This window comes from Osmerus mordax, chromosome 2, assembly GCF_038355195.1.
Source record: "Osmerus mordax isolate fOsmMor3 chromosome 2, fOsmMor3.pri, whole genome shotgun sequence".
NCBI lineage: Eukaryota > Metazoa > Chordata > Actinopteri > Osmeriformes > Osmeridae > Osmerus > Osmerus mordax.
In genome coordinates this window covers 5,519,990-5,544,426 of record NC_090051.1, presented here as the reverse complement: position 1 = coordinate 5,544,426, position 24,437 = coordinate 5,519,990, and the positions used below count along the sequence as shown (strand labels likewise).

Sequence of the window (24,437 nt, the reverse complement as noted above, 5' to 3'; positions counted from 1 at the left end):
GTCTCTCTCTGTCTCTCTGTCTCTCTCTCTCTCTCTCTCTCTCTCCCTCTCTCTCTTTTTCTGTCTCCCTGCCTTGCTCTGTATCTGTCTCTGTCTAAGTGGGTCTATATCCCTTCCAGTGTGTGAGAGGTAGTTAAACTGTCAGTCTTTGAACAGAGTGCAGGCCTCTACTTCACCTGGAGGTTTTTGGCACATTCTTGGGGATCCCCGTAGATCTGTCTCCACAACAGAGACACTCTGGGGCTGTCTCATTGTCTGTGTGGCTGGAAACACAACAACAACAGATGGTGGGAACACACCATGATGTTTATCAAAGAAGTTGACTTAGTCGGCGGGTTTGGACCTTGTTAAAACAGATTCTGAGACTTCACAGATTGACATCCATGTGGAGTTTCACTTTATTCGTTTTGAACACAAAGTATTCTGACTTTGCTTTTAAGTTATTTTCCTTCGAGTCCACTTCTCGTCACTTCCCTGTGTGTCCTGCAGCAAAGCAAGACCCCATGCCTTTAATGTTTAATGGGGCCACAGATTGAGAGGGGAAGAGGGGAGAGGTTCGGGACACGAGTACATCTGATCTAGAGAAGCACTCAAGAGCCTCTCTATCAAAGCAGCTTTCCTTCCGCCCATAAATACCAAGTCAATGAATGATATCCCTTCTTCTATCCATACGACGGGCACCGAGTCAAAACCACAGATCTGGTCAACACATGAGCACCCAGCATCCCTACAGTCCAGGTCTCTGATACATGAAGACATCTGACTCACGGCGGATCTTCCTACTCTCTTGTTGGTGTCAGTGTCGTTGTTAGCTAGGGCATTACCTGTATGACTGGGATTCCTCTAGGTGTGACATTGTAGGAGCTTACCTGTGTGGCAGGTGTTTCTGAGGAATAAATTAAGTGAAGAACTAAAAAGTATTTTTGACATAATGGCCGACATTCAAAAACAACTGAAAACTCATCCATTCAGACATTCAACCCTTCTATAGAAGAGGAGCAGAGGACCTGTATACCCAGTGGTTATATATTTCCTCACTAATGACATAACCTGGATGTTGGCTCTGACAGACGGATGCTGGGATGCTTCACTTCCTGTGCTCCTGGGGGGAGTCTGACCTCACTTCCTGTGCTCCTGGTGGGGGTCTGATCACCGTGGCGGTGTGGTCTGACAAAGGCTTCTCTGACAGCTTCAGCAGAGATCCTGTGGCCCGAAACAGCCTGTTTGAGGATTACTGCAGGATCCTCCAGCAAAAAGACACACTTCCTTTATCCACCACAGAGGACAGGAGAGGGACATTACTGATTTTTTTGTTGTTGTCAGGCCTCCCTCCTTTTCTCTTTAGAGAGCTTGGCAAGCAGGAGGGGTTGTTCCCTTCTTCCAGCAGATATGCAACGCTGAGGACTTCTGCCAGCGAGCAGCGCTTTGAAAGTGAAACGTTAGATTGGCAGATCACAAGGGCCAAGAAAAATGATATTCTCCTCGTTATGACTCCCCCGGCCGATCCCTTTGTTGTGGGGCTTCTGCTTTAAACTGGAAACAGGTCTGCAGTGTCCTAGAATGGGCCAGCAAACACGCACACACACGTGCATTTCGACACGCACACACACACACCATCCTTTTTTCATCTACTACTAAGGCATAGTGTCAGCTCGTTAAACCAGATGCCACATGCACAAGCTCTGCATCTGCAGGTGCTACATATGTCCTCACCTGCCTGACAGTAAAGAAAGAGCAGAGAAGTGCAGGGAGATGAGGGCAGCAGAGAGGGGAGATCACCAGAGACAGGAACGACCCGTGGGCTGGGTTAGTTAACATACGGTACAACAGGACTGTCATTGTCATCTCTAGACAAGTGTAGGACACTGAGAGGAAACTCAGTCTGGAAGGGCGAGAGTCCCTTCAGAGTGACGTGGCAAGGCTCTAAATCCCTCACACTGTTCCAGTGCTTTGGACTGCAAGGGTCCTGGCCGCTAGTTTTATGGCTGAGTGCTGGTGTTGGGAGCCAAGTCTGCACAGCGCTTAAATGAAACACCCCAGGGCTGAGTGTGCACGGCGCAGCACAAGACAGATCTTTGTCCCTTCTGCAGGTCCTTCCCTCAGAACTCCTCAGCGCTCATGCTTTCTATTTGCCATCTGATATTGCTGAATTTTAGGGATTTCATGCTTTGTTGAATAAAACAAAAAGTTGTGTAAAACTAATGCGGCGCCACTTTTATTTGGGAAATATGCTTTTGTCTCCGTCACCCCGGTTGTACTTTCCGAAGGGGAGGGGTCAGCAGGCTTCAGAGGCAGAGTGGAGCCTGTAGCGTGTGAGCCCGTAGCATGAGAACACTCATCTTTTTAGTATTAAAGCACAGGGGGTGATTGACAGCCTTCGACGGCTGCTGGAGGATGGGATTTGGGTCTGATTTTGATGTTTGCGTCTATACCGTCAAACACACAAACGCACAAATGGTACAGTCTTAATACTCAAGTCAACTTGAGAAATTATCACATTTCAGCAAGACAATGAAAGATGTCGCACACCTGACAAATAGTTTCGCTCTCCCGAAGCTAATTTTCTAATTAGATATTCAAGTCCATGACAAATGAAAGAAAAATGAAAGTCTCAACATGGCCGACTGTAGGTTGCATCTCTGATGACTCAGTCTAGGTCTCTGTCCTATCGGTTCTTGTCTGGTCTGTGACAGGGACCGAGCTTCTCCCTCCATCTCTCTACACATCTGCTGCAGCTCGTTAAATGAAGAAACGCAGTAAAAATATTTACTTCCCTCCTCTCTTTGAGCTAAATATACTTCTGGAGACACTGTAATTATTGGGCCCTCAAAATGGCGTTCCTCCATCTTTATGTGCAGCTGTAACAAATTGTGTACTCTCCCAGCCTGCAATGAATTACTGTCCCCCACATCCCCTCGCCAGCGCGGGGTGTCTGAGAGATGGATGCCGTCATGCTGTACTCTACCTCCACAAACAGACAGCCCCAGAAGCACAAACACTGGAATGTAAAGTCAGGGATTCTAAGTTCTGCAGAAGTAGCAGAACAGCATAGAAACAGACAGAATCAAGGTAAAGCTGTTGACAACCAAATGACCGGCCTCTTTCCGAAGTAGACAGCAACCTTCTCAAATGTGTTCACGGGCTCCTTGGCTTGTCTTTGTCGTGAGCCTCAAGACCTTGGCTTGAGACTGCATCAGTAATCCAGACACAATCAGACTGAGTAATGCTTGCAGCACATGTGCACAAACGAAAGCGACCACATGAACGGTACAGAAGTTCCTCTAAAACAAAAAAGACAAATGGCAAGAGAGCTGAAGGCCATTCGTCACTCTCATCACTCACTCTCATACCAAATTAAAGTCCTCCATGTCTTTCTTAAAAAGTGGAGAAGCAGCGAGTGCAGATGTAGGCTGGTAGCTGAGTAGGAGGATGCTGACAGTGCATCACAGACGCCCCGGCTCTCCAGTGAAACTGAGAGCCTGACTGCTTGGTAGAGACTCAGCAAGCACGAACAAACACACATGAACTATGCAGACACATGCACACACAAGCACACACACACAGAGTAAGAGTGCCCAAGTAATCAGCCTGATGTCACTTGTGGGTGACTAGAAAACGTCCAGTTCTTACCAGAGTCATCAGGCCCTCACCAGAACCACCCAAAGAGCTGTTCTTTTCTCTGCTGTACATGTTAGTTGTTGGGTGACATTTTTGCAATCATTTACAATATTTTACAAGAAAATGTACAAAAAGTAAAGAAGTCTGAACTCCCCCATTGTTGAAAGGATTTGTGAAGTAAATGGGCTGGATCCTGAGGCCCGGTTAAACTGCCGTCACAGTGAGTTGAAACTTTAAGACCTCACCAATACCATGAAGAGCCCCAAGTCACCACATAGTCGTTCAGGTCAAAAGCCTGATCTACGTCTGTAGGAATGATTGGTTTACAGCATTATGTTACAGCCAGAGTAAGCTCAAATTGTATTATATATATTTAAAATAAAAATGTGTTTTTAATGTTTCATACGAAGACAAGAAAAGGCAGGATAGAGAGAGGCTGACTAGAAAGAGGCAGGGCAAAGATAGGTAGGGTACAGAGAGAAGCGAGAGGCAGGGTTTAAAGAGGCAGGACCGAGAAGCAGGGTTGAGAGAGGCATGGTAGCAAGAGTCAGAGTAGCAAGAGGCAGAGAGAGGCAAGGAAGAGAGAGGTAGGATAGAGAGGCAGTGTAGAGAAAATCAGGGTAAGAAAAGGTAGGATAGAGAGAGGCAGAGTAAAAAGAGGAAGAGTAGAGAGAGGCAGGACAAAGTCAGGGTAGAGAGAAAGTCAGGGTAGAGAGAGGGCCAGGATAGAGAAGGGAAAAGTAGAAAGAGGCAGAGTAGAGAGTCATGGTAGAGACAGGCAGGGTAGAGAGAGATAGGGTAGAGAGAGACGGGGTACAGAGAAGAAAGGTATAGAGATGCAGGGCAGCGAGAGACAGGGCAGAGGAAGGCAGGATAGAGAGGCAGGGCAGAGAGAGGCAGGGTAGAGATGCAGGGCAGCGAGAGACAGGGCAGAGGAAGGCAGGGTAGAGATGCAGGGCAGCGAGAGACAGGGCAGAGGAAGGCAGGGTAGAGAGGCAGGGCAGAGAGAGACAGGGCAAAGGAAGGCAGGGTAGAGAGGCAGGGCAGAGAGAGGAGCGGCGAAGGAAAACACCTAGACAATGCATCCCACATGTCCCGGGCCAGCCTGGCTGTTGCCTGGGGCAGACGCAGCATATGGAAGAGGTTTTCCACCCGCACCCCCCAAACACGTCTCAGGAGCAGCAGCAAGATACGGTCCACGATAGGCATCAGAGCCAACTGAGCATTAACACAATTTACACCTCACTTCTAGCAGGTAACACCACCCCTCCCTCAGGGGGCGCCAACGTGTGAGACTTGGCCCCTACCTCAGACCCAGCACTCACCTTCACAGTCGACGCACTTCAAACACATACTACTCTCACAGAGAGAGATGTTTTCAAGAAGCCTGGCTCTGTTACCGCAGAGATTGAATGTACAATGGATAAATTGAATTTGAAAGCTGTAATGAAATAGAGAGACAGAATCTAATTTAAACATCACTGCACCCACTGCTGTTTTAAAATGCTTGAACAACTTCTCTGGGCGTTTTGTTACGTTCGTGGAGAGTTGAGACACCGTGACATTCACTGAATTTGCTCTCATGCTCTCTCACGCTCTTTCACTCTTGCTTTTGCTTATACTCTCTCACGCTTTCTTTTCATCCCTCCATCCACAGTTTATGAGACGGCAGCATTTTAACCCTTGTGTTATCTTCGGGTCATTCTGACCCATCAGTCATTGTGACCCACCGTCGTATTGCGACAACTTTACTGCATACAAAAACAAAGTGAATCATTTTCTTTGAACCGTTGGGCTGTCTCAGACCACCCACATTGCGAAGGTTAAAAGAAAATTATTATTTTTTGTTTTTGGATTAGGTAAAATTGGGTAAACACAACGATGGTTTGTTATGAACCTTTGGGTCATGTGACCCGAAGGCAGCACAAGGGTTAAGAAGAATGGCCAAGGACCTTTGTGTAATGGACACCAGTCATCAATGACACTAAAGATCTGTGTCAGCTAGAGCTCCTTGCATTGTGATAAACACAAACAACAACTTTCACAGGAGCGATCTTCACAACTGTGCCATATGGTGTGGAAAGAACTCGTCTGAGGGAGACAATGGTGATTTAAGAACTGAAAATCAGTCTAATCAATGAAATCCATTCAGGGAGGTTATCCCATGCATCAGGACATGTCCTGTCAAAGCACACACACACTCTGTCCTGTCAAAGCACACACACACCCTCAGAGCAGGAACTCTGACACACCAGGCATTCAACACGCTGTTGACCCGAGGTGCTGCTCTGCCCCTTTTATATGAATGCATACAAAGAGGGAGCGGGGCCCACAGAGTGCTGACAGGAGAGGTTGGCCTCTGTGGGCAGAGCAAAGGCTGAGGGGGGTGGGGGGGGGCTGAGGGAAACTGGGAGGGGGGGAGGGGGGAGTGTGTGTCACATGAGAGGCAACAGGCTAGGCCACCAAACCAGGACGATTAAGGTAAGACATTTCGGATTTACTCTTCCTGTTTAATGTGCAACAGGGTGTTTCCAGATACTATCTACGTTCCTAATATCTCAAATGGATGCAGGAAACTACCATCATCTTGTTGGATAGGACTTGCTGTCCATTCCACATAACACAGGACTCAAAGGACTTTGTTAGTTAACATGATGTAATGAAACACTTTGGCATTCTCAGGAGGGGGTTCACTTCTAATTCTTAGTTATTAGATTTGAAATGATAGCAACTTTTATTATTATAAATTATAAATATTGTAATTATGATCCAAGTCTCCTGACGATTATCTGAAACAAAATTATCCATAGATGGTGTATTCATGAATAAGTCACACACACCTTTGGGCCTCTGTAAATGTACTTCAACAAAGTGCTCTCAATCTCCACTGGGAGTTAATGGACAAATGATTGTTAGTTCCGACTTCAAAAGTAAAAACCTTTTACACTGACTAAGAATAGCAAAGATATGTTACAAGAGAAAAATAAATGTAATTTAAAGAGCAAAGAAACAACACTTAGTGTGTTGAAGTAGCTGTGATGTGTTCCTGTCAAAACTGCCAATAGTTGTTGGTGAGCTGTATGCTGTTGTGTTGATACTGAAGCCATGTTGGTGTTTGTACTGGTGTCCAGCTCTGGACTGTCATGGTTGCTGTTGGAGATAAAGCACGTCTTTTATTCAGTATTACACTGCCCTCAAGTGTTTACAGCTCAGTGTTCAGTCATACACAGTATAAATCAAAGCTCTAGTGTTTATACAGGTATGAAATACAGCTCTGCCGATTAATATTTATCTTCCTTTCCCGACCACAATCTTTTTACTTGGTGTATGCTTCAAACAGTGTAGCACGTGTCCAGTTTACTGTGATATCCTCCTCAGGTTATGTATAGTTTACTGTGATATCCTCCTCAGGTTATGTATAGTTTACTGTGATATCCTCCTCAGGTTATGTATAGTTTACTGTGATATCCTCCTCAGGTTATGTATAGTTTACTGTGATATCCTCCTCAGGTTATGTATAGTTTACTGTGATATCCTCCTCAGGTTATGTATAGTTTACTGTGATATCCTCCTCAGGTTATGTATATTTCAGGAGCTGTCAAGTCCATCCAGACAGAATGAGCATCTCTAGTTGTGGTTGTTACCGGTGAGATACACATGTCCACACCTCCAACACAAACCCATCTCTGCTGGCTGACCGGGCCTCTGTGTTGAGGGCACCCTGGTCAGTCATCTAACTCCAGTCATTATTGAATGTACAGTACGTCAGGCCCTGTGTAATGCTTACAGTTTTTCCCAATTGCTAAAACACTAAACCCCATTCTCTGAATCAAATGTTCAGTGAACTAAACCAATTTGTCAAATCAGATACTCTTTTGGCAAAACTCTAAACACATTCTCATTTACTAAACACATTTTGCACTGTGATGCACTTGTGCTGCAAAATGGTAAACACAGGCGGCAAACAGTAAACACAACTACAACACAGTTGTCATCTGTAAAACACAATGACTCAAAATTCTTCACACTTGTTTCTAATGCTGGTTTGGGACAATCAGCTTTCACCGTGGTGTCCGTATACGAGAATAGTTCAACATCAACCAGAATTTTTTTATGTAAATGTTTGCCTTCCACCATACAACCCTTTTCTCAACCCAATTGAAGAGTTTTTCTCTGTGTGGCGGTGAAAGGTCTATGACTGAAACCCATATACCCGGGTACATTTCCTACAGTCAATGGAATTGGCCTGTGGTACTGTAACATAGGTGTGGAGTGTTTTCAAGGCTGGATCCAGCACACCAGAGGGTCTTTTCTTTGTTCTTTGTTGACAGTACTATGTAAGTTGTGATGGTTACTTTACGTAAGAGATTTGATGGCAAAGATTCATCGTGCAAAGGTAGTGTCAGGTTTAGCATTTTGTGTGTGAGGTTTTCAGTTTTGTGTAAGCAGTTTTGATAAAGCCGTTATTGTTTTGAGAAACGTGTGTTAACAATTGTGAAAAATTGTAATATTTTAAAATCAAATCAAATGTACAGTATTTGTATAGCCCTTTTTACAAGCAATGTCACAAAGGGCTTCACATACGCCCATAGAACTGCCCCTCATCAACCTCAAGCTTCAAGGAAGACAAGGAAAAAACTCCCAGAAAAACTCACTTGAGGAGAAAAAATTTACTAAGAAACCTTGGGATGAGAAATTCAGTGAGGGATCCCCTCCTCCAGAGATGGTTGGCGAAAGAGAGGTGCAGAACACAGGCTAAACATAGTCATACATCAGGAAAGTGTCAATGGGTGTTGAAACACCAAAATCCACTGTTTCGAAATCCAAAATCCATTTTCTTTATTGCTACAGTAAATGAATTTACTGTGTAAACATAAACAAATTATTCTTTACATGTAACTACATGCCCTGGATGCTGTGTTCTCCATTTTTTTGTATTGTGTCTAATGATTGCTCCATAGTGTTTATATATTGATTGGTTGTGTTTATGATTTGAAAGCATAGTTTGATTTTGAGCACAGGTTACATGGTTTAGGAGCGAGTGTTTGATTTTGCCGGAAGAGACAGAGTTTTTGGAAATTGAGTTTGAATATTTGGTTTTGTGTTTACAGTTTGGACAAAATGGTTGACTGTTTCAAGAAATGTGTTTTAGCAATCATGAAAAACTGTAATGTACCTGGCTATACTGTAGTGTGTAGAGTGGTATAACAGTCACCATGGTAACAGCTCACTATGGGTCTCACGGTCATCAGCACATTTCCTGCCATTGTAAATACAAAGAGGCCAGGGGTCACCGTGGGGTCACACACTCACCGGTAGAGCTGATCTCTCAGTTTAATAGGTATTAGAATTGATGACGTTAAGCATACGTAACATCTAGGCAGGATTGCATGGTTCTACCTAGGGATGTTGGACAGAATAGAATGTCTGGTCAGTTGATGACTGAAGAATCCTGGAATTATGTCAGAACATGGTTATTCTATAATGGAGTCCATAGTGCAAGAGAACTGAGTAAACTTTAACTATTTACTGTCGGTCTTGTTTTAGAAAGTTTGCGTTTTTAAGGGGTCACTTTTACTTTAGTCTTACCTACCTTTATCAAGTCTTATCTACAACCACTGTTGCTGGTACAAGCAGATACAATATATTCTTCTACTTTTGCTGCATGCAGTAGGCTACTGGTTGTACACCCCTGGATTTCCTCTGTTACTTGGTATAGTTCACCAGAGGTGTGCTAATCGTCAACCCTGCTCTAACTTTGTTGGTTGGTTGACTACCTTGATCTGCACAAGCTAACAGACGCTCCGAATGACATCTAATAGGTACAGTAGGTATTATACCGGCTGAAGTCCCTGTAGGCTATCCACTGTTAGACTACTACTGTATTTTGTAAAACGAAAGTAGGTCTACTATCGTTGGGTTATAGAATGTTAGGCGTATTTCTGTGCCGTTCAGTCTTATGATTTGGCATTTCAGTATTTGGGTCTAATTCACAAACAGGGCGTTACCAGAAATCTGTCCGTAAACAGTGTTTACAAATGTTTTTCGCACAAATCCCGGATTCGTCGATATTTCCTTAACTGAATTTGTTCGTACTCTGAGAAATTATGACGGCCCCGGCTGTTTTAGAAAATGTAAACAAACACCTTTTAACTAAAAGCATGCCATGTTAAAACATTAAAAAAATATTTTATATGCACTAATAATTAAACCCGTACATTTTATAATACATTGACCAAGTTCATAACCTTAACATTGACGCCCTTTCATCCTCATCAATTATTGTCATAATGAAATATTTTACAATGAAAACAAAAAACCCCGGTCATAGCGTACAGTGCGTTATTTTACAATGTCCATTTTGAAATGTTTCGGTTTTCATAGTTTTTATTGACCTGGCCAATAATTATTGGTTATTTGAATTAGCAAATTTACTACACTATCTAGTGCCACGAAACAGCGCATGTGTTAATTGACAGCCACTTGGTCTTCAGAGACAGACATGTAAGTGACAAATAGCGTGTCAGCCGTTTCCGACTGACAAGATATATAGAAATAGGGGCGTAGCAGTATACTGATTGCAAATTGCGGGCACGTGCCTGTCTGTTAGAATTGTAGAACAAAATTGGCCGGTGCGCACGTGTCACGAAAACAACGGTACGTTTGCGTCCACACTTATTGTGCACGCTAAAGTAAGAACATGTCTATGCACATTTGAGTGAATGTGGCCCAATGAGTGTTCTAAACAATATACAGATAATTTGTAAATAAATAAATAAAAAACAACTTTGGTGAAGCAGGTACTAATAAATTCAAAATACTCTTTTACATAAACAAAAATATATGTACACTTCTTCATACCAATGCACCCACTGATGTGACAGAGAGGGTGGGCGCTGTGCCGAGATGGCTATGGTGTGTCTCACAGACTTCGAGGAGTATGCCAAGGAGCACCTGTCCAAGGCCACCTGGGACTACTATGCGGCCGGAGCAGATGAATGCTGCACCAGGGATGACAATTTGCTGGCCTACAAACGGTACCTCCTTGCAATCCCCGTACCTTAACAGAGGTGCAAAGAATACTTCACCCATAGACCTGCACATCCCTCCTATAAATGCACAGACCTTTCCGGCTCCCTCTGTCCTACATCGTCCTAACACACAGGCCAGATGTACGGTCAGAGAGAGGGCTGGCTGACCGGAGCGTGATCCAGCTAATACCCCCCCCCCCCCCCCCCCCCCACCCCCCCTTCAGGATCCGGCTGAGGCCGCGCGTACTGCGTGACGTGTCTGTGAGCGACACCAGGACCACGGTCCTAGGCACGGAGATCAGCTTCCCAGTGGGCATCGCACCAACAGCCTTCCACTGTCTGGCCTGGCACGAGGGAGAAGTGGCCACTGCTAGGGGTGAGGATAGCCTGCAGCCATCTGCAGCACTCTCACCTATGATATAAGGTTGCAGTCCTAATGGAGGAACCATGTTTGCATGTCTAGAGAAGACATTCAGAAGGGAAAATTGATGAAACCCTACCAACAGTTGGACTTGTGTTTTTAACCAGTCCAACTCCCAGGCATTGACACATTTAACCACTAGATGGCAATGCAACACTGCTGTGGTGTAGCATATAGCAGCTGTGGCTCATACACCAACACTGCTGGTGGTGATGTGGCTGATAACATCTCTCTGTCTCTCACCTGGCTTCCTGCACCTCAGCTACGGAGTCTGTGAACACCTGCTACATCACCAGCACCTACTCCACCTGCTCGGTAGAAGAAATTGTGGCTGCAGCTCCTACCGGCTACCGCTGGTTCCAGCTGTACGTGTACCGGGACCGCAAGCTGTCCGAGCAGCTTGTCAGCCGGGTAGAGACGCTGGGATACAAGGCCCTTGTTCTCACTGTTGACGTTCCCTACACCGGTAAGCGCCGCAGCGACATACGCAACCAGTTCCAGCTGCCACCACATCTGAAGGTGAAGAACTTTGATGGGGTCTTCCAGGTAACGGTAAATAACCACAACTTTCATATCTTATAGCATGCAATAGACTATGTACAGCTGAGTGGTAGCAGATGGCAACACCTTTTATTCACTACACATAACAATACACCATTCAATCAATGACTTGAGGAACGGGCACTGATACTAGGTGGTTGTGTGCGTGTGTCTGGTTGTGTGTGTGTGTGTGTGTGTGTGGTGTCTGGGTGTCACGGCTGACCTTGCAGGAGACCGCAGGGCCAGAGGAGTACGGGGTCCCAGCCAACACCCTGGACCCCTCCATCAGCTGGAAGGACGTGTACTGGCTGCAGTCCCTCACCCGCCTGCCCATCATCATCAAGGGCATCCTGACCAAGGAGGACGCTGAGCTGGCCGTGGAGCACGGCGTCCAGGGCATCATCGTGTCCAATCACGGGGGTCGGCAGCTGGATGGAGGTCCGGCCACGGTGAGAACAACTACCTCCAAGATGCGACACCTTCTATAGCCTCCACTGCACCTTCTATATACTTTACCACACCCATCTACTGTATAACATCGACCACACTTTCCATAACCGACACTAGAAAACCCTTAATTGGTTATGGTTAGTTGCTGCAGCTACCCCAGTAGTTACATTTGCCACACCTGACATAATTGTACGTAACTGTATGACTTGATTGTGTAACTGTAGTCAGACAGTCATCCTGGTCTGAAGATTATCTCCCAGTTTAGGTCACCTACCATGAGAACTGAATACTGACGTGATATCTCCATGAAAGTGTGTTTCTGCTGTCTCCCGCCACAGATAGATGTCCTGTCTGAGATCGTGGACACGGTGCAGGGCAGGATCGAGGTGTACCTGGACGGAGGGATCCGCACAGGCAGCGACGTGCTGAAGGCCGTGGCCCTGGGAGCCAAGTGTGTGTTCATTGGCAGGCCAGCCGTGTGGGGCCTTGCCTACAAGGTAACAGCAACAGGCAGGCTGAGTTTTAGGGACATTGAAATGAATCATGAAAAATGTCTACTGAATCCCCAAATATTAAGTTACTAAATACAAACCATTTAAGTTGTAATTATTAAATTTGAATTAACATTTATCTTCAATCGGTTACATTGTTTTTAACGGAACCTCACCTCCATGTAAAATATGTTGGAGCACCTATGAATGATTCTATCTGGTTCTGCAGGGTGAAGATGGGGTGAAGGAAGTACTGCAGATTTTAAATGATGAGTTCCGTCTGTCCATGGCTTTATCTGGTGAGTTTACCGATAGACCCTGTTTGTCAAAGACTGACGTTATGTTAAAATAGTTTTAAAAACATATTTTAATATAAAAAATGTTGGGGGGGTGTCTTCTATTTCAGGGTGCAGGAACGTGGCTGAGATAAACAAGAATCTGATTCAGTTAGCCAAACTTTGAGATGACAGCAGGGGCTTAAGCAAGACAACTATGACCACATAATAACTAGTCAAACTGTGGCTTTCTGCTTTGAGTTTCAGATCATAAATATCTCTTAAAGAATTGAGAATTTGAAAGCATTATTCATTCACATATGGATCTTACAGTGCATGCTATAATATAACTTTTCAATATGAAAAAAAGCTTCTGGAAAATGTAATCATAGATTGATAGTTCATTTCTGTACCTTGAGGTCACTAATTGGCCACTATCGGAAAGCAAGATGGCCTCTGATGCAAACTATTTCAGACTCTCAGGCTGATTGGGTGACTACAGTGTAGGTGTGGGCAGAGTGGCTTGAGTAAGTGAAATAGGAACGGGAGGATGCTGCAACAGTGGGGTTTGCACGTCCTCAGATCTGATAGTAATGATTGTTATGGTTGTAAGATGAAGATAGAGCGCTATGAATGGAAAAAACACTAAAGCATTACACTCCTAGCAACATGTCAGATGGTAGATCTAGTATGTTGTATTCTAGAGTGTAATGTCTCCAAAAAGAGTGAAACAGTGATGGCCTCAACTGTAGAGTCAAGAGAGGCTTGATGCTTGATGACTTGAGATCTGACGACTTTGAGATTAAAAACTTTGTTACTGGCTTTCTGTCTCTTTTCTGTTAAGTGTGTGTGTTAAACAATGTTAAACGTTGTAGTTAATGGTGTTTTAGGTGAGACATGGGGTTAGGTTTATGGTCTGTGTTAAAATAATGTATAAAATATAAGAAAATATTTATATTACTATGATAAGTTTAAATGTAGTTTGTAGACACTTCTTCAGAGAAGATCTACATAAGTTGTAATAATATATATAATATAACTTCAATGTAAACTTTTAATCTTCAATAGATCAAAAGCTGTTCTCTAGACGAGTCTTGACAATAGCAAGTGTGTCAACAGAAGGGTGGGGAAAGTCAAGACACGGAAAGAGAGAGAAAAAGAGAACTAACACAGGAAGTCCCTGAGGTCTGGTTTGCTCACCCCAGTGTTGAGAGAGCATCCAGCTTCTGCACTGAGCATTCAGAAACTGGGTTATTCTAGGTGTGCATGCTGGAGGGGGACCAGAGAGTGAGTCTGTTGAGGAGGATAACTTCAAGGTAAGTTATTTTACAAAGTGAAGTTGGTAGATGTTGTGCTGTCTGAAGAGACCCCAAGCAGAAAGTGATGCAGAATTTGTACTTCTGAGACATGAGAGATTTTGAATGGCAAAACCTCAAGAAGTTTGAAATATGCAGTAATTAAGAAATTCTAAAAGTAATGAAATTTAGTTACATCAGAAAACCAAAGAAAATCTGTGATACCATGCATCCACAAATGGTTATAACAGAAACTGTAAAAACATTTGTGGGTCTAAAACTACACAGTTCCAAAACAGCAGTTTCAGTATTACTTTAAACAACTAGGTCAGTGCAGTTTGATGCAGGAAGCAAATGATCAGGTTCCTCTTTTTTCAAACTATGACTAACTTTAACTCACATTATGTCTTTGTTGAAGGAGTTCTTCACAGAGACGTCAGCAGCAACGTCAACAAATACCAGAGCACATGGGGTAAGTGACTGGGACTCTGTAAACAGTCGCTATGCTAACAGATGTTTTACATTTGTTACAAGACATGTGCATTGCTGTAGACATCAACACATGTAAGAGCAGCTGGAAAGATCCCATGTAGGAATCTGGGCAGAGAACCACATGTAAACAAACAAACACCATCAGGATGAATGTTGTACAGGATGTCCTGCTGTGGATGGTGATGTCACTCAAACCTGTCCTCTGTTTCCATGGCAGCGGAGATGACAGTGGACCAGGGAAACTGCACCGCCGGCTGTCTCGTCTGGGGAGCCGGAACCATAACAGAGCCCCGCCCCCCCAGCCTGCCCAACCACCCCAACCCCCCCAACCTGCCCAACCACCCCAGGCTGCCCAGCCAGACAGACCCTCTGCTCAGGAGGACAGACCAGCACTACCTGAACTAGCCTCCAAAGCCGTTGAGACCCCCCCAAAACTCCCCCCTGTCACGCAGAAGCCAAAACTCCCCCCTCGGCCCCTGAATAGGGTGTTCAGCAGCACAGAGCATGGGGCGGCCATCTTGCAGGTACAACGCAAAGAACATTAATTTCAATAGACTTATGGTGACAAAGTTGTACACCTTTTGATTTGAGATATGCATATACTCCATGCACCAGCCTCTGTGGGTGAGTTACAACATGCTTCACTTTTTCCAAAGGGACTTGAGCAGTTCAGAGGAGACAAGACACTGTGTGACGTCACCCTGGTGCCGGGGGACAGCAGTGACACATTTCCAGTACACCGAGTCATCATGGCGTCCGCCAGTGACTACTTCAAGGCCATGTTCACTGGTGAGTATGGAGGAGTAAATCCTTCCCCTGTACATATTTGAGGTTGAATCATTTGCAAGTACAGAAGAAGATGATGTCACCTCAGGGCTGTTTGCACCATACAAAGATGTGTCCATGTGTTTCCTGTACTGAATAACACTTAAAGTGACAGTCCCAGTAAATACATATTTTTCCCTCTTACTTGTAGTGCTGTAATTTAAAAAAAATGAAATAATTTAAAAACTACACCCGGCAACCATATCACCGTGCACCGCTCTTACCCATGAGTAGATGTACACTTCCTTGATGCATGTTGATGTCGTTGGCGGGTACAGTTTGGTTAAAAGAAAATCGTTCCTACATAAAATTGCCCACAACAAGGTCTTTGGATTGTCTTGAGTAATTGGGTCTCGATTTCTGCAAAGAGACATTGGTGTTGAGTTTATTGTTGTATTTTTTGGCGCTTTGAGTTCCACAAGCCGAGTGCCCTCTAGTTCCTTTATATTTAAGAGAAGGCAGACATCTCCAAAACTCTGCCATTCAACAAAACAATCTAGACAGATGAATAGTACCGCAGATAACAGGAAAAACTTTCTTTCATTTTAGCATCCCTGTAAAGGCAGGGCAGGTAATATTGTTGAGAAGCACCTTTTGTCGTATTTGTTGAAATAAACTTCACATCCTGATAGCAACCAATAAATCTAAAGGTTTGACAGTAAAATTAAATCAACACGATATCTGTGGGCATTGCAGAACTGTAATAAACACAACCAATCATTAAGGTCGGACTGGCACTAATGATTGGACAGGCTACTTGTCTGTTTATCTACCCACCTCCCGGCAGTAGTCAGGCAGTGTGTTTTGAAAGAGTGGCTTTGAAGGGAGGGGTGGGATATTTTGGTTTGAATCCTTTCAAAGTCAATCTAAAATTGCTAGGTGTGCAAAATGTACCTACCCTGCTGTAAGTAACTAGTGCAGTGCCCATGATGCAGCTGGGGATTAAAGTTCTTCTCAGTGGCTTTGGTAGGTCTACTTCTCAGATCACAATTGAAATTCTGTCATCTCTGAAGTACTTCCACATCATCTATTCTATTCACTTATGCACATCATAAAAGCAATTTCTTCTTATTTTAAACTAATTACCAATGCTCTGGTACATTCATGCAAATGATTATGTAGCCTAAGGGGTTGCAATGCTTCAAAACAGTATTGTATTTTCTGTATCTGTGGAGTCAGGTGGCTGAGCGGTGAGGGAATCGGGCTAGTAATCCGAAGGTTGCCCGTTCGATTCCTGGTCATGCCAACTGACGTTGTGTCCTTGGGCAAGGCACTTCACCCTACATGCCTCGGAGGAATGTCCCTGTACTTACTGTAAGTCGCTCTGGATAAGAGCGTCTGCTAAATGACTAAATGTAAATGTATCGTATTCTCATAAATAATGACAGAGGAGACTAAATTCATACGAACATTGTTCCTGTCCCTATATCCATGCCTTAAGAAACCGACCCAAGGAGGCTAAAGTGGTTAGTTAATTCTTTATAAAACATTTTGAAACATTAACAATACATTATTAAATAGTTAATAATCTTATTATTAAACACTATGTTGATCATTAATAAACACTGTTAAATATTATGGATTTTATTCATAATACAATTCATAAGGTGTTTGATAACTGCATTATCATACTTTATAGACAGCTTGTTAATATAGTTGGAAACCAGTAGTTTAAAAGGTGTTAGTGGTACATGAGCTGCTATAGAAAGCATTAGCAAATGGTGAACAAACCAACCAGGACCCCGACGCGATAAACTGAATTTTTTGGAACATTCTGAAGAGCCGTGTAATAAATGCAAGATATCAAAAACTCAAGCTTGTCTTGTGAGGGAAATTTATTCAATAAGAAAAAAACGCTCAAACGGTTTGCAAGTGAATAGCCTACACATGTGCGTGTCTTTTAGAAAATCTGTGTGCAAAGTCTTTTATCACACTCTTTACATCTAAACTGCGCGCACATTCATTTTCTATGCTAAGGATGGCCAGACCTGGCAGCCTCTCTTGTGACATGGAGCTTCTGAGATATGTTTTGATCAGTTTCAGCTTGGAAAATGACCTTTCAGCGCTTGCGACAGTCACGGGTATTGTCAGAAATAATTTGATGGCCGTGGCTACATCAGGCACACTTGATAGTATGGAGTTGTGTTTTATTATTAGCGTGTTCGCTAAATGGAGCCATTTTTTGTCGTGTGAATCTTGTAGAAAGCAATGACTGTACGTTTTATTACCATCTACTTTAAATATTCTATTTATTTATTTCTTAGCTAATCAGTATTTCATCAGTAAAATAGTCTTGGATTTTCTTAATCACACTGACATAAATAAGGCCTGTTTTTGGCTTGTTATATCCACATCTGTGGATGGGGAGTCAGGTGGCTGAGCGGCTAGGGAATCGGGCTAGTAATTAGAAGGTTGCCAGTTCGATTCCCGCCCATGAAGATGAAGTTGTGTCCTTGGGCAAGGCACTTCACCCTACTTACCTCGGGGAATGTCCCTGTACTTACTGTAAGTCGCTCTGGATAAGGGCGTCTGCTAAATGACTAAATGTAAATGTAACATCTTTTCGGCTTGTAGAAGCCATTAGTGCAGGTCAGTCAACTGTGTAGGTCCTGGAGTGTGTCACAGTGATGGTTAAAGGGATGACCAGAGGACCAATCAGAGTGAAGGGGCTGTGAGGAGTTCCCATGATATATGGGGATTGTTTCTGCCAAAAATCTCAATCCTGATCTGAACACTGCACTCCGTTGGATTATAAAAAGGACACCTGAAAACACACAAACACACAGATATTCCTGTTATTATTAGAGAGATGAGAACTTATTTTCATTCAATATGCCTGACATAAACCTACAGCTTTTAAGATCATTGGCTATTGCCAAAATTGGACACCAATTCCAATGTGCATAACACATTTTCATATCCAAGAGAATGTTTTTCATGTCTGTTTGACAGGCGGAATGAGAGAGCAGGAGATGAGGGAGATCAAGCTGCATGGCGTGAGCAAAACAGGCCTGAAGAACATCATAGACTTCATCTACACCTCCAGGGTGAACCTCTGCTTGGCCAACCTGCAGGACACTCTGGAGGCGGCCAACTTCCTGCAGGTGCTGCCCGTCCTGGGGTTCTGCAACGAGCTCCTGAGCAGCGAGGTGAGAGGACCACAGCTGGCTGAGGTATAGAATGTCCGAAGTGGGTTTGAATGGACACTTATGGATCCATGTTGTCTTGTTTTCGTGTTTCTTGTAGATCACCATCGATAACTGCATAGAGGTGGAGCGCATCGCCGCAGACATGCTCCTGGAGGACGTGAAGGTAAACATCGGGGAGTTTGTGTGTCAGAACCTCTCGGATCTGGTGCAGAGCGGCCGCTACCTGCAGCTCTCCCAGACCAGCCTGGCCTATGCCCTAGCCAGCGACTCCTTGAAGGGCTTCTCTGAGATGGAGCTATACCGCATTGCCAGGGCCTGGCTGGACCATGACCCGCCCGCCCGCCGCTCCTCCGTCTACGCCCTGATGCGCCACATCCGCTTCCCCCTCATGAGCCCCATGGAGCTCATGCAAATCTCCCAGGAGGACGAGGGCACCGACGGGAACACCGTGATGCGCTCCGACACCGCCTGCGTCAACCTCCTGCTGGAGGCCAGCAACTACCAGATGATGCCCTTCCTCCAGCCGGCACTGCAGACCGAGCGCACGCGCATCCGGTCGGACGCCAGGCACCTGCTGGCGCTGGGTGGCGTGATGCGGCAGCAGCTGGTGGTGAGCCGAGAGCTGCGGCTCTACGATGAGGAGAGCGGCCACTGGAGGGCGCTTCAGCCCATGGAGGTGCCTCGCTATCAGCACGGCGTGGCGCTGCTAGGGGGCTTCCTCTACATTGTCGGGGGACAGAGCACCTATGACACCAAGGGCAAGACGGCGGTGGACAGCGCGTACCGATACGACCCGCGCTTCAACAGGTGGCTGCAGGTAGCGTCGCTGAACGAGAAGAGGACCTTCTTCCACTTGAGCGCGCTCAAGGGGAGGATCTTTGCTGTGGGGGGTAGGAACGCCTCGGGAGAGATTGGTAAGTCACTATGGCTCCTCAAGATGTGAGTTCCATTCTGATCTACATGTTTTTCATATTTTTTTTCATCCCTTACAGACTCAGTGGAGTGCTACGACCTTAGAAAGAATGAGTGGACGTTTGTGTCGCATATGATTGAGCCCCACTACGGCCACGCAGGGACCGTCCATGGGGAGCTGATGTACGTCTCAGGTGAGACTTCCATTCAAATTTTCCATTCAGATTCAAACGGCAGTAACCGTGGAGATCTGGACTGTTTTTGAACAAAACAATTCACGATGCGCAAAGGCAGTTACAATCTACTGCTCTACAGCTTTGACAGACTGGCAAAACATTTCTGGTTTATTCGAAATGCATCTTGGTTGGGTTCTGTAATGTTACCATAGCAACCGTGGAAGAGAAACTAGTTTCTAGGCCAAAATCATAAACAGATGTTGCCGTTACTGCACATGAGCAGAAAGTGACCACAAAAATACTTTAGAACTATGCATGTATACTATAAAGCGTCCGCTAAATTAATAAAATGTTAAATAAATATGTGACTGTCAAATATGTGACTGTGCCAGCAAACACATTTGTTTAAATGAGGTCACATTGTCACTGAGGTTAACCCAAAGCTATCGAGAGCATTTCAAATGTCAAGAATTACTTTGGTCAAGTAAACATGCACTGTTGCAAAGGAACAGGTGAATTCCGCAGTGTGTGGGGGTGACATTGTTGCGATGGACATATCTCAAAGCACCACATCCTTCCTGTTCATACCAGAAATTTTTTACTCTGTGCAGTTCTAACAAATACGAGAAGAGAGAAAGAGGGTACCTGACCACTATCTAACAGCTCAGACATGCTTTACTTCCTTCTGTGTGTCATCCATTTTGACAGACAATATTCTTTCTCAGATACTGAATACTGGCACAAAAACTGTTATTAGAAAATGCATTTCATTGAAATATTACTTGATGAAAAGTGTACCTGTACATGTACTCTCTGTACATACAAATAAAAAAACACAAAATGTTCCTAATCCCATAGGTGGCATCACCAGAGACACGTTTCAGAAGGAGCTGTATTGCTACGACCCCGACACGGACTCCTGGAGCCGGCGGGCGGACATGACAGAGCTGCGCGGCCTGCACTGCATGTGCACTGTGGGCGACCACCTCTTCGTCATGGGCGGCAACCACTTCCGGGGCAGCAGCGACTACGACGACGTGCTGGGCTGTGAGTACTACAGCCCCGCCGCCGACCAGTGGACGGTGGTGGCGGCCATGCCGCGCGGCCAGAGCGATGTGGGCGTGGCAGTGTTCCAGGAACAGATCTATGTGGTGGGCGGCTACTCATGGAACAGCCGCTGCATGGTGGACATTGTGCAGCGCTATGACCCCCAGACAGACGAGTGGGACCGGGTGTTCAACGTCCTGGAGCCCCTGGGGGGCATCCGGTCCTGTACCCTGACCGTGCATCTGCCTGAGGGAGCCGTGGACGATGCCCAGATACAGGACTGTCTGCTGCCTGCTGCTGCCAAGACATGAAAGTGAATCCTTCCAAGGACTCACTTGACTCTCTAAATGCTCATGCTGCACTGCTGAAGTATTAAGTTTTGGCATTTGGCTTTTGGCTTTTATGTTTCATTGTTGGATTATGATCCCTATATATGAGCTCCCACATTAACAGCCCGATACAGTAAATTGGTACAGATGCATCAATAACAAGTTTGCAATATGACTGATAATGTTTTTTTTTTCATTTCGACATATAGATTTAGGATCATTTGGCTTTACTCATGAAACAATTTTTAAGTCATAATAAAAATACTAAGGTACGATTTTATCTTTCAATTCAAAATGACCACACAAAATCCACAACAAGAGTTTACAGAGCACACATACACAGCCCTGACAGACGGACATGCCAAGGTCTCTTGACATAGATAGATGAAGCTTCAGGGTAAGAGATGGCCCAGGCAAACACTACCAAAACAATGTCAGTTTGTTACATCTTTACCTCTCTCACAATTTAAAATGTATTTCTAGCTGGTAGATACTAGTTCAGTCTGAAAACAACTGTATATTCTAAATATGGAAAACCAAGCACAAAATACTAAACATGTACAAGTAAAACTATGAAAATCACATTCAGAAAAACTAGTGCAGTGCCTGTTCCGTGATCCCTGTAATGCAGCCATTGATTACAATGTCCGTTAGTTGATCCGGTGTCAACTTAATTGGAGTTTGTGGTGATTTATTTGCATAATGGCTTGTGCTCCGTATTTTTCCCCGAAAACTCTGATTATGTTGAGATATGAGGAGTTTTAAGAAAGGTTGACTTTTAAATCTAACACCATGGCCTACAATGAATTCATCAGAACAGTATTCTTGACGCAGGGCTGTCTCCTGGTCCCTGGTCCTCAGGGGCCACTGTCGTGAATGTTTTAGATGTTTCCTTGCTCCAGCACACCTGATTCAAGTGAATAGTCATTATCAGGCTACAGAGCTTGATAACCCATTCATTTGAATCATAACGAGGAATCAAAGACAAAAAAAATCTAATATTGCTTTAACCCTGACCAATGGAATGAGAGATGAGCAAGAACAAACAAACGCGATGTGACCTTGACTGCTCCTACACTGTTTTAATTTGTCTGGAGTCGGTGGCCTTGGGCTGTCCTTGGCAGACACAGGGATATAAAACCTGCCTGCTCCTTTGGGCTGTTGCTCCCAGCATGCCTCCTGTCCCACAGAGCTGTGTCAGTGTTTCCTCCCTCTTCCAGCACGTTCCACAAGGGTGAGCCAGGGAGATTCCAAGGGTTCAGAGGGGCCGCTATGTCTCTGAGAGGCGAGGTGTGTGTGGTGACAGGGGCGGGTGGATTCCTGGGGGAGAGGTTAGTCCGGCTACTCCTGGAAGAAGAGAGACTTGCAGAGATCCGACTGTTGGACAAACACTTCAGACCCCAGCTCACACAGGCTCTGGAAGGTCAGTACTGATAGAATTATTGCCTGTTGTCTCTGTGTTGATACAATACTCATTTGAAGTGTATATAATATACTTCAAATAATAATATATAATAATAGTATACTCAAATAGTTCTACTACTAAATAGCTGGAGAATATATTTGAGGCAAGCTAGGTTCGCTGGTGGACATCAAACCAGCCATCATATCTAATATCCTGAGTCACAGACAATATACAATTTGTAGGGGGAAGACTGAATGATTCGATTTTGTATGTTCAGATTGCAGAGGTGAGACAAAGGTGAGTGTTTTTGAAGGGGACATTCGGGACAGTAATCTTCTGAGGAGAGCGTGCCAGGGAGCTTCCCTGGTATTCCACACTGCATCCCTTATCGACGTCATTGGGACTGTGGAGTACAGTGAGCTCCATGGGGTCAACGTCAAAGGTATGGCGGTCTCTAAAGCTTTCAGCTGGTGACAGCTGAACATTTACTTTCTTGTGTGGATAGTTAAGGCTAGTTTGTTAAGAAGATTGGCTGTTTTCATGCATCACTCAAAAAAGTATCAAGTATTTCATTTCCAAAAAGTAGTTTATGTGAACTTAGTGCATGTTTCCCAGGGACCCAGCTACTCCTGGAGATGTGTGTCCAGGAGAACGTGGCCTCCTTCATCTACACAAGCAGCATTGAGGTGGCCGGGCCCAATCCCAGGGGCGATCCCATTATCAACGGTGACGAGGACACCCCTTACACATCCTCCCTGAAGTTTCCCTACAGCAGAACCAAGGAAGAGGCTGAGCGTGTCACATTACAAGCCCAGCACGAAGTGCTCCAGAACGGGGGCCGGCTGGCCACCTGCGCCCTCAGGCCCATGTACATCTACGGCGAGGGCTGCCGCTTCCTGCTGGGCCACATGGCTGACGGGATTAAGAACGGGGACGTGCTGTATCGCACCTCGCTTCCAGAGGCCCGCGTCAACCCTGTGTATGTGGGAAACGCGGCACTCGGCCACCTCCAGGCAGCCCGCAGCCTCAAGGACCCCCAGAAAAGAGGCACCGTCGGAGGTAACATCTACTACATCGCAGACGACACACCTCCAGTCAGCTATTCTGACTTTAACCACACCGTGATGTCATCACTCGGGTTCCGCATTCAGGAACGGCACATTCTGCCGCTGCCCCTCCTCTACCTCATCTGCTTCCTACTGGAGACGCTGCAGGCGCTGCTCCACCCCTTCACACGTTTTGTCCCGCCCCTGAACCGCCAGCTGCTCACCATGCTGAACACAGCCTTCAGCTTCTCCTATCGCAAGGCTCAGAGGGACCTTGGCTACACCCCCAAGTTCAGCTGGGAGGAGGCTCGAGGGCGCACCACCGACTGGCTTGCTTCCCAGCTGCCCAAGGAGAGAGCTCGAATAAAGGGCAAATAGCTTTCGTACAACTGTTTCACCATCACCATTCATTTTATTACAATATAACCCTTATTATTGTGTATGCCATAAAATAAGCTCTACTGCATATGAATGATCTGAAACAGTACATTAAAGATGTGTGAAACAAATCTGTGAACTTCATTTGTATTAATACAATATATAATGTAATATTGAACCAGATAAGCCTACTTATTAGGCTTAGTTACAGACATAACAATGCATTTAATCTAGTTCAATCAAGGTCTTAATCTTTGCCTTTGTGCAAGCTCCTGGGGCTAGTCAAACCCACAATGAGCTGTAGTCTCTAATAACTTTAATAGCCTAACTCCCGCATGGAAAACTCCAAAGTAAAGGCCGATTCTAGAACTAGGACAGTTGCATATTATGTGTATGCTCTATTATTCACTAAGAGAAGGGATGGTTACGAGTATTTTAGTTGACTAAAACAAGTTGGCTGCATTTAATTTAATGGAATGCTTTGACGCAGGGGAACAAACGAAGCGAGCGTGGTATAGCCTATGGTCGTATTGAATGGTCTTAGGTGTGCGACACAG

At 44.9% G+C, this 24,437-nt stretch overlaps 3 protein-coding genes across 3 annotated transcripts; all 3 read left to right on the top strand.

Moving 5' to 3' along the window:
* The first annotated feature begins 10,509 nt into the window (after positions 1 to 10,509).
* hao2 (hydroxyacid oxidase 2 (long chain)) lies at positions 10,510 to 13,648 on the top strand. Its single transcript, XM_067259031.1, has 7 exons — positions 10,510 to 10,655; positions 10,874 to 11,025; positions 11,333 to 11,616; positions 11,841 to 12,059; positions 12,399 to 12,557; positions 12,781 to 12,850; positions 12,958 to 13,648. The coding sequence occupies exons 1-7, from the start codon at positions 10,525 to 10,527 to the stop codon at positions 13,011 to 13,013; spliced, it is 1,071 nt and encodes a 356-aa protein (XP_067115132.1). The 5' UTR covers positions 10,510 to 10,524; the 3' UTR covers positions 13,014 to 13,648.
* A 357-nt stretch (positions 13,649 to 14,005) lies between these two features.
* si:rp71-68n21.9 (kelch-like protein 9) lies at positions 14,006 to 21,326 on the top strand. Its single transcript, XM_067259020.1, has 8 exons — positions 14,006 to 14,142; positions 14,540 to 14,593; positions 14,831 to 15,137; positions 15,270 to 15,402; positions 18,391 to 18,587; positions 18,685 to 19,501; positions 19,580 to 19,693; positions 20,534 to 21,326. Exons 1-8 carry the CDS (start codon positions 14,093 to 14,095, stop codon positions 21,031 to 21,033), a joined length of 2,172 nt encoding a protein of 723 aa, XP_067115121.1. The 5' UTR covers positions 14,006 to 14,092; the 3' UTR covers positions 21,034 to 21,326.
* A 947-nt stretch (positions 21,327 to 22,273) lies between these two features.
* hsd3b1 (hydroxy-delta-5-steroid dehydrogenase, 3 beta- and steroid delta-isomerase 1) lies at positions 22,274 to 23,953 on the top strand. The gene is made up of 3 exons (XM_067257822.1): positions 22,274 to 22,474; positions 22,734 to 22,898; positions 23,072 to 23,953. The coding sequence occupies exons 1-3, from the start codon at positions 22,324 to 22,326 to the stop codon at positions 23,878 to 23,880; spliced, it is 1,125 nt and encodes a 374-aa protein (XP_067113923.1). The 5' UTR covers positions 22,274 to 22,323; the 3' UTR covers positions 23,881 to 23,953.
* Positions 23,954 to 24,437: the final 484 nt, after the last annotated feature.

Excerpts from the sequence above, each read along its gene's own strand:
- hao2 (XM_067259031.1), top strand. The coding sequence starts at position 10,525 with ATGGCTATGGTGTGTCTCACAGACTTCGAGGAGTATGCCAAGGAGCAC. Across the intron at positions 10,656-10,873 it reads AATTTGCTGGCCTACAAACG|GATCCGGCTGAGGCCGCGCG; the intron begins GTACCTCCTTGC and ends CCCCCCCTTCAG. Across the intron at positions 12,558-12,780 it reads TGTGGGGCCTTGCCTACAAG|GGTGAAGATGGGGTGAAGGA; the intron begins GTAACAGCAACA and ends CTGGTTCTGCAG.
- si:rp71-68n21.9 (XM_067259020.1), top strand. The coding sequence starts at position 14,093 with ATGCTGGAGGGGGACCAGAGAGTGAGTCTGTTGAGGAGGATAACTTCA. Across the intron at positions 15,403-18,390 it reads CTTCAAGGCCATGTTCACTG|GCGGAATGAGAGAGCAGGAG; the intron begins GTGAGTATGGAG and ends TCTGTTTGACAG. Across the intron at positions 19,502-19,579 it reads GAACGCCTCGGGAGAGATTG|ACTCAGTGGAGTGCTACGAC; the intron begins GTAAGTCACTAT and ends CATCCCTTACAG.
- hsd3b1 (XM_067257822.1), top strand. The coding sequence starts at position 22,324 with ATGTCTCTGAGAGGCGAGGTGTGTGTGGTGACAGGGGCGGGTGGATTC. Across the intron at positions 22,475-22,733 it reads GCTCACACAGGCTCTGGAAG|ATTGCAGAGGTGAGACAAAG; the intron begins GTCAGTACTGAT and ends TTGTATGTTCAG. Across the intron at positions 22,899-23,071 it reads CCATGGGGTCAACGTCAAAG|GGACCCAGCTACTCCTGGAG; the intron begins GTATGGCGGTCT and ends CATGTTTCCCAG.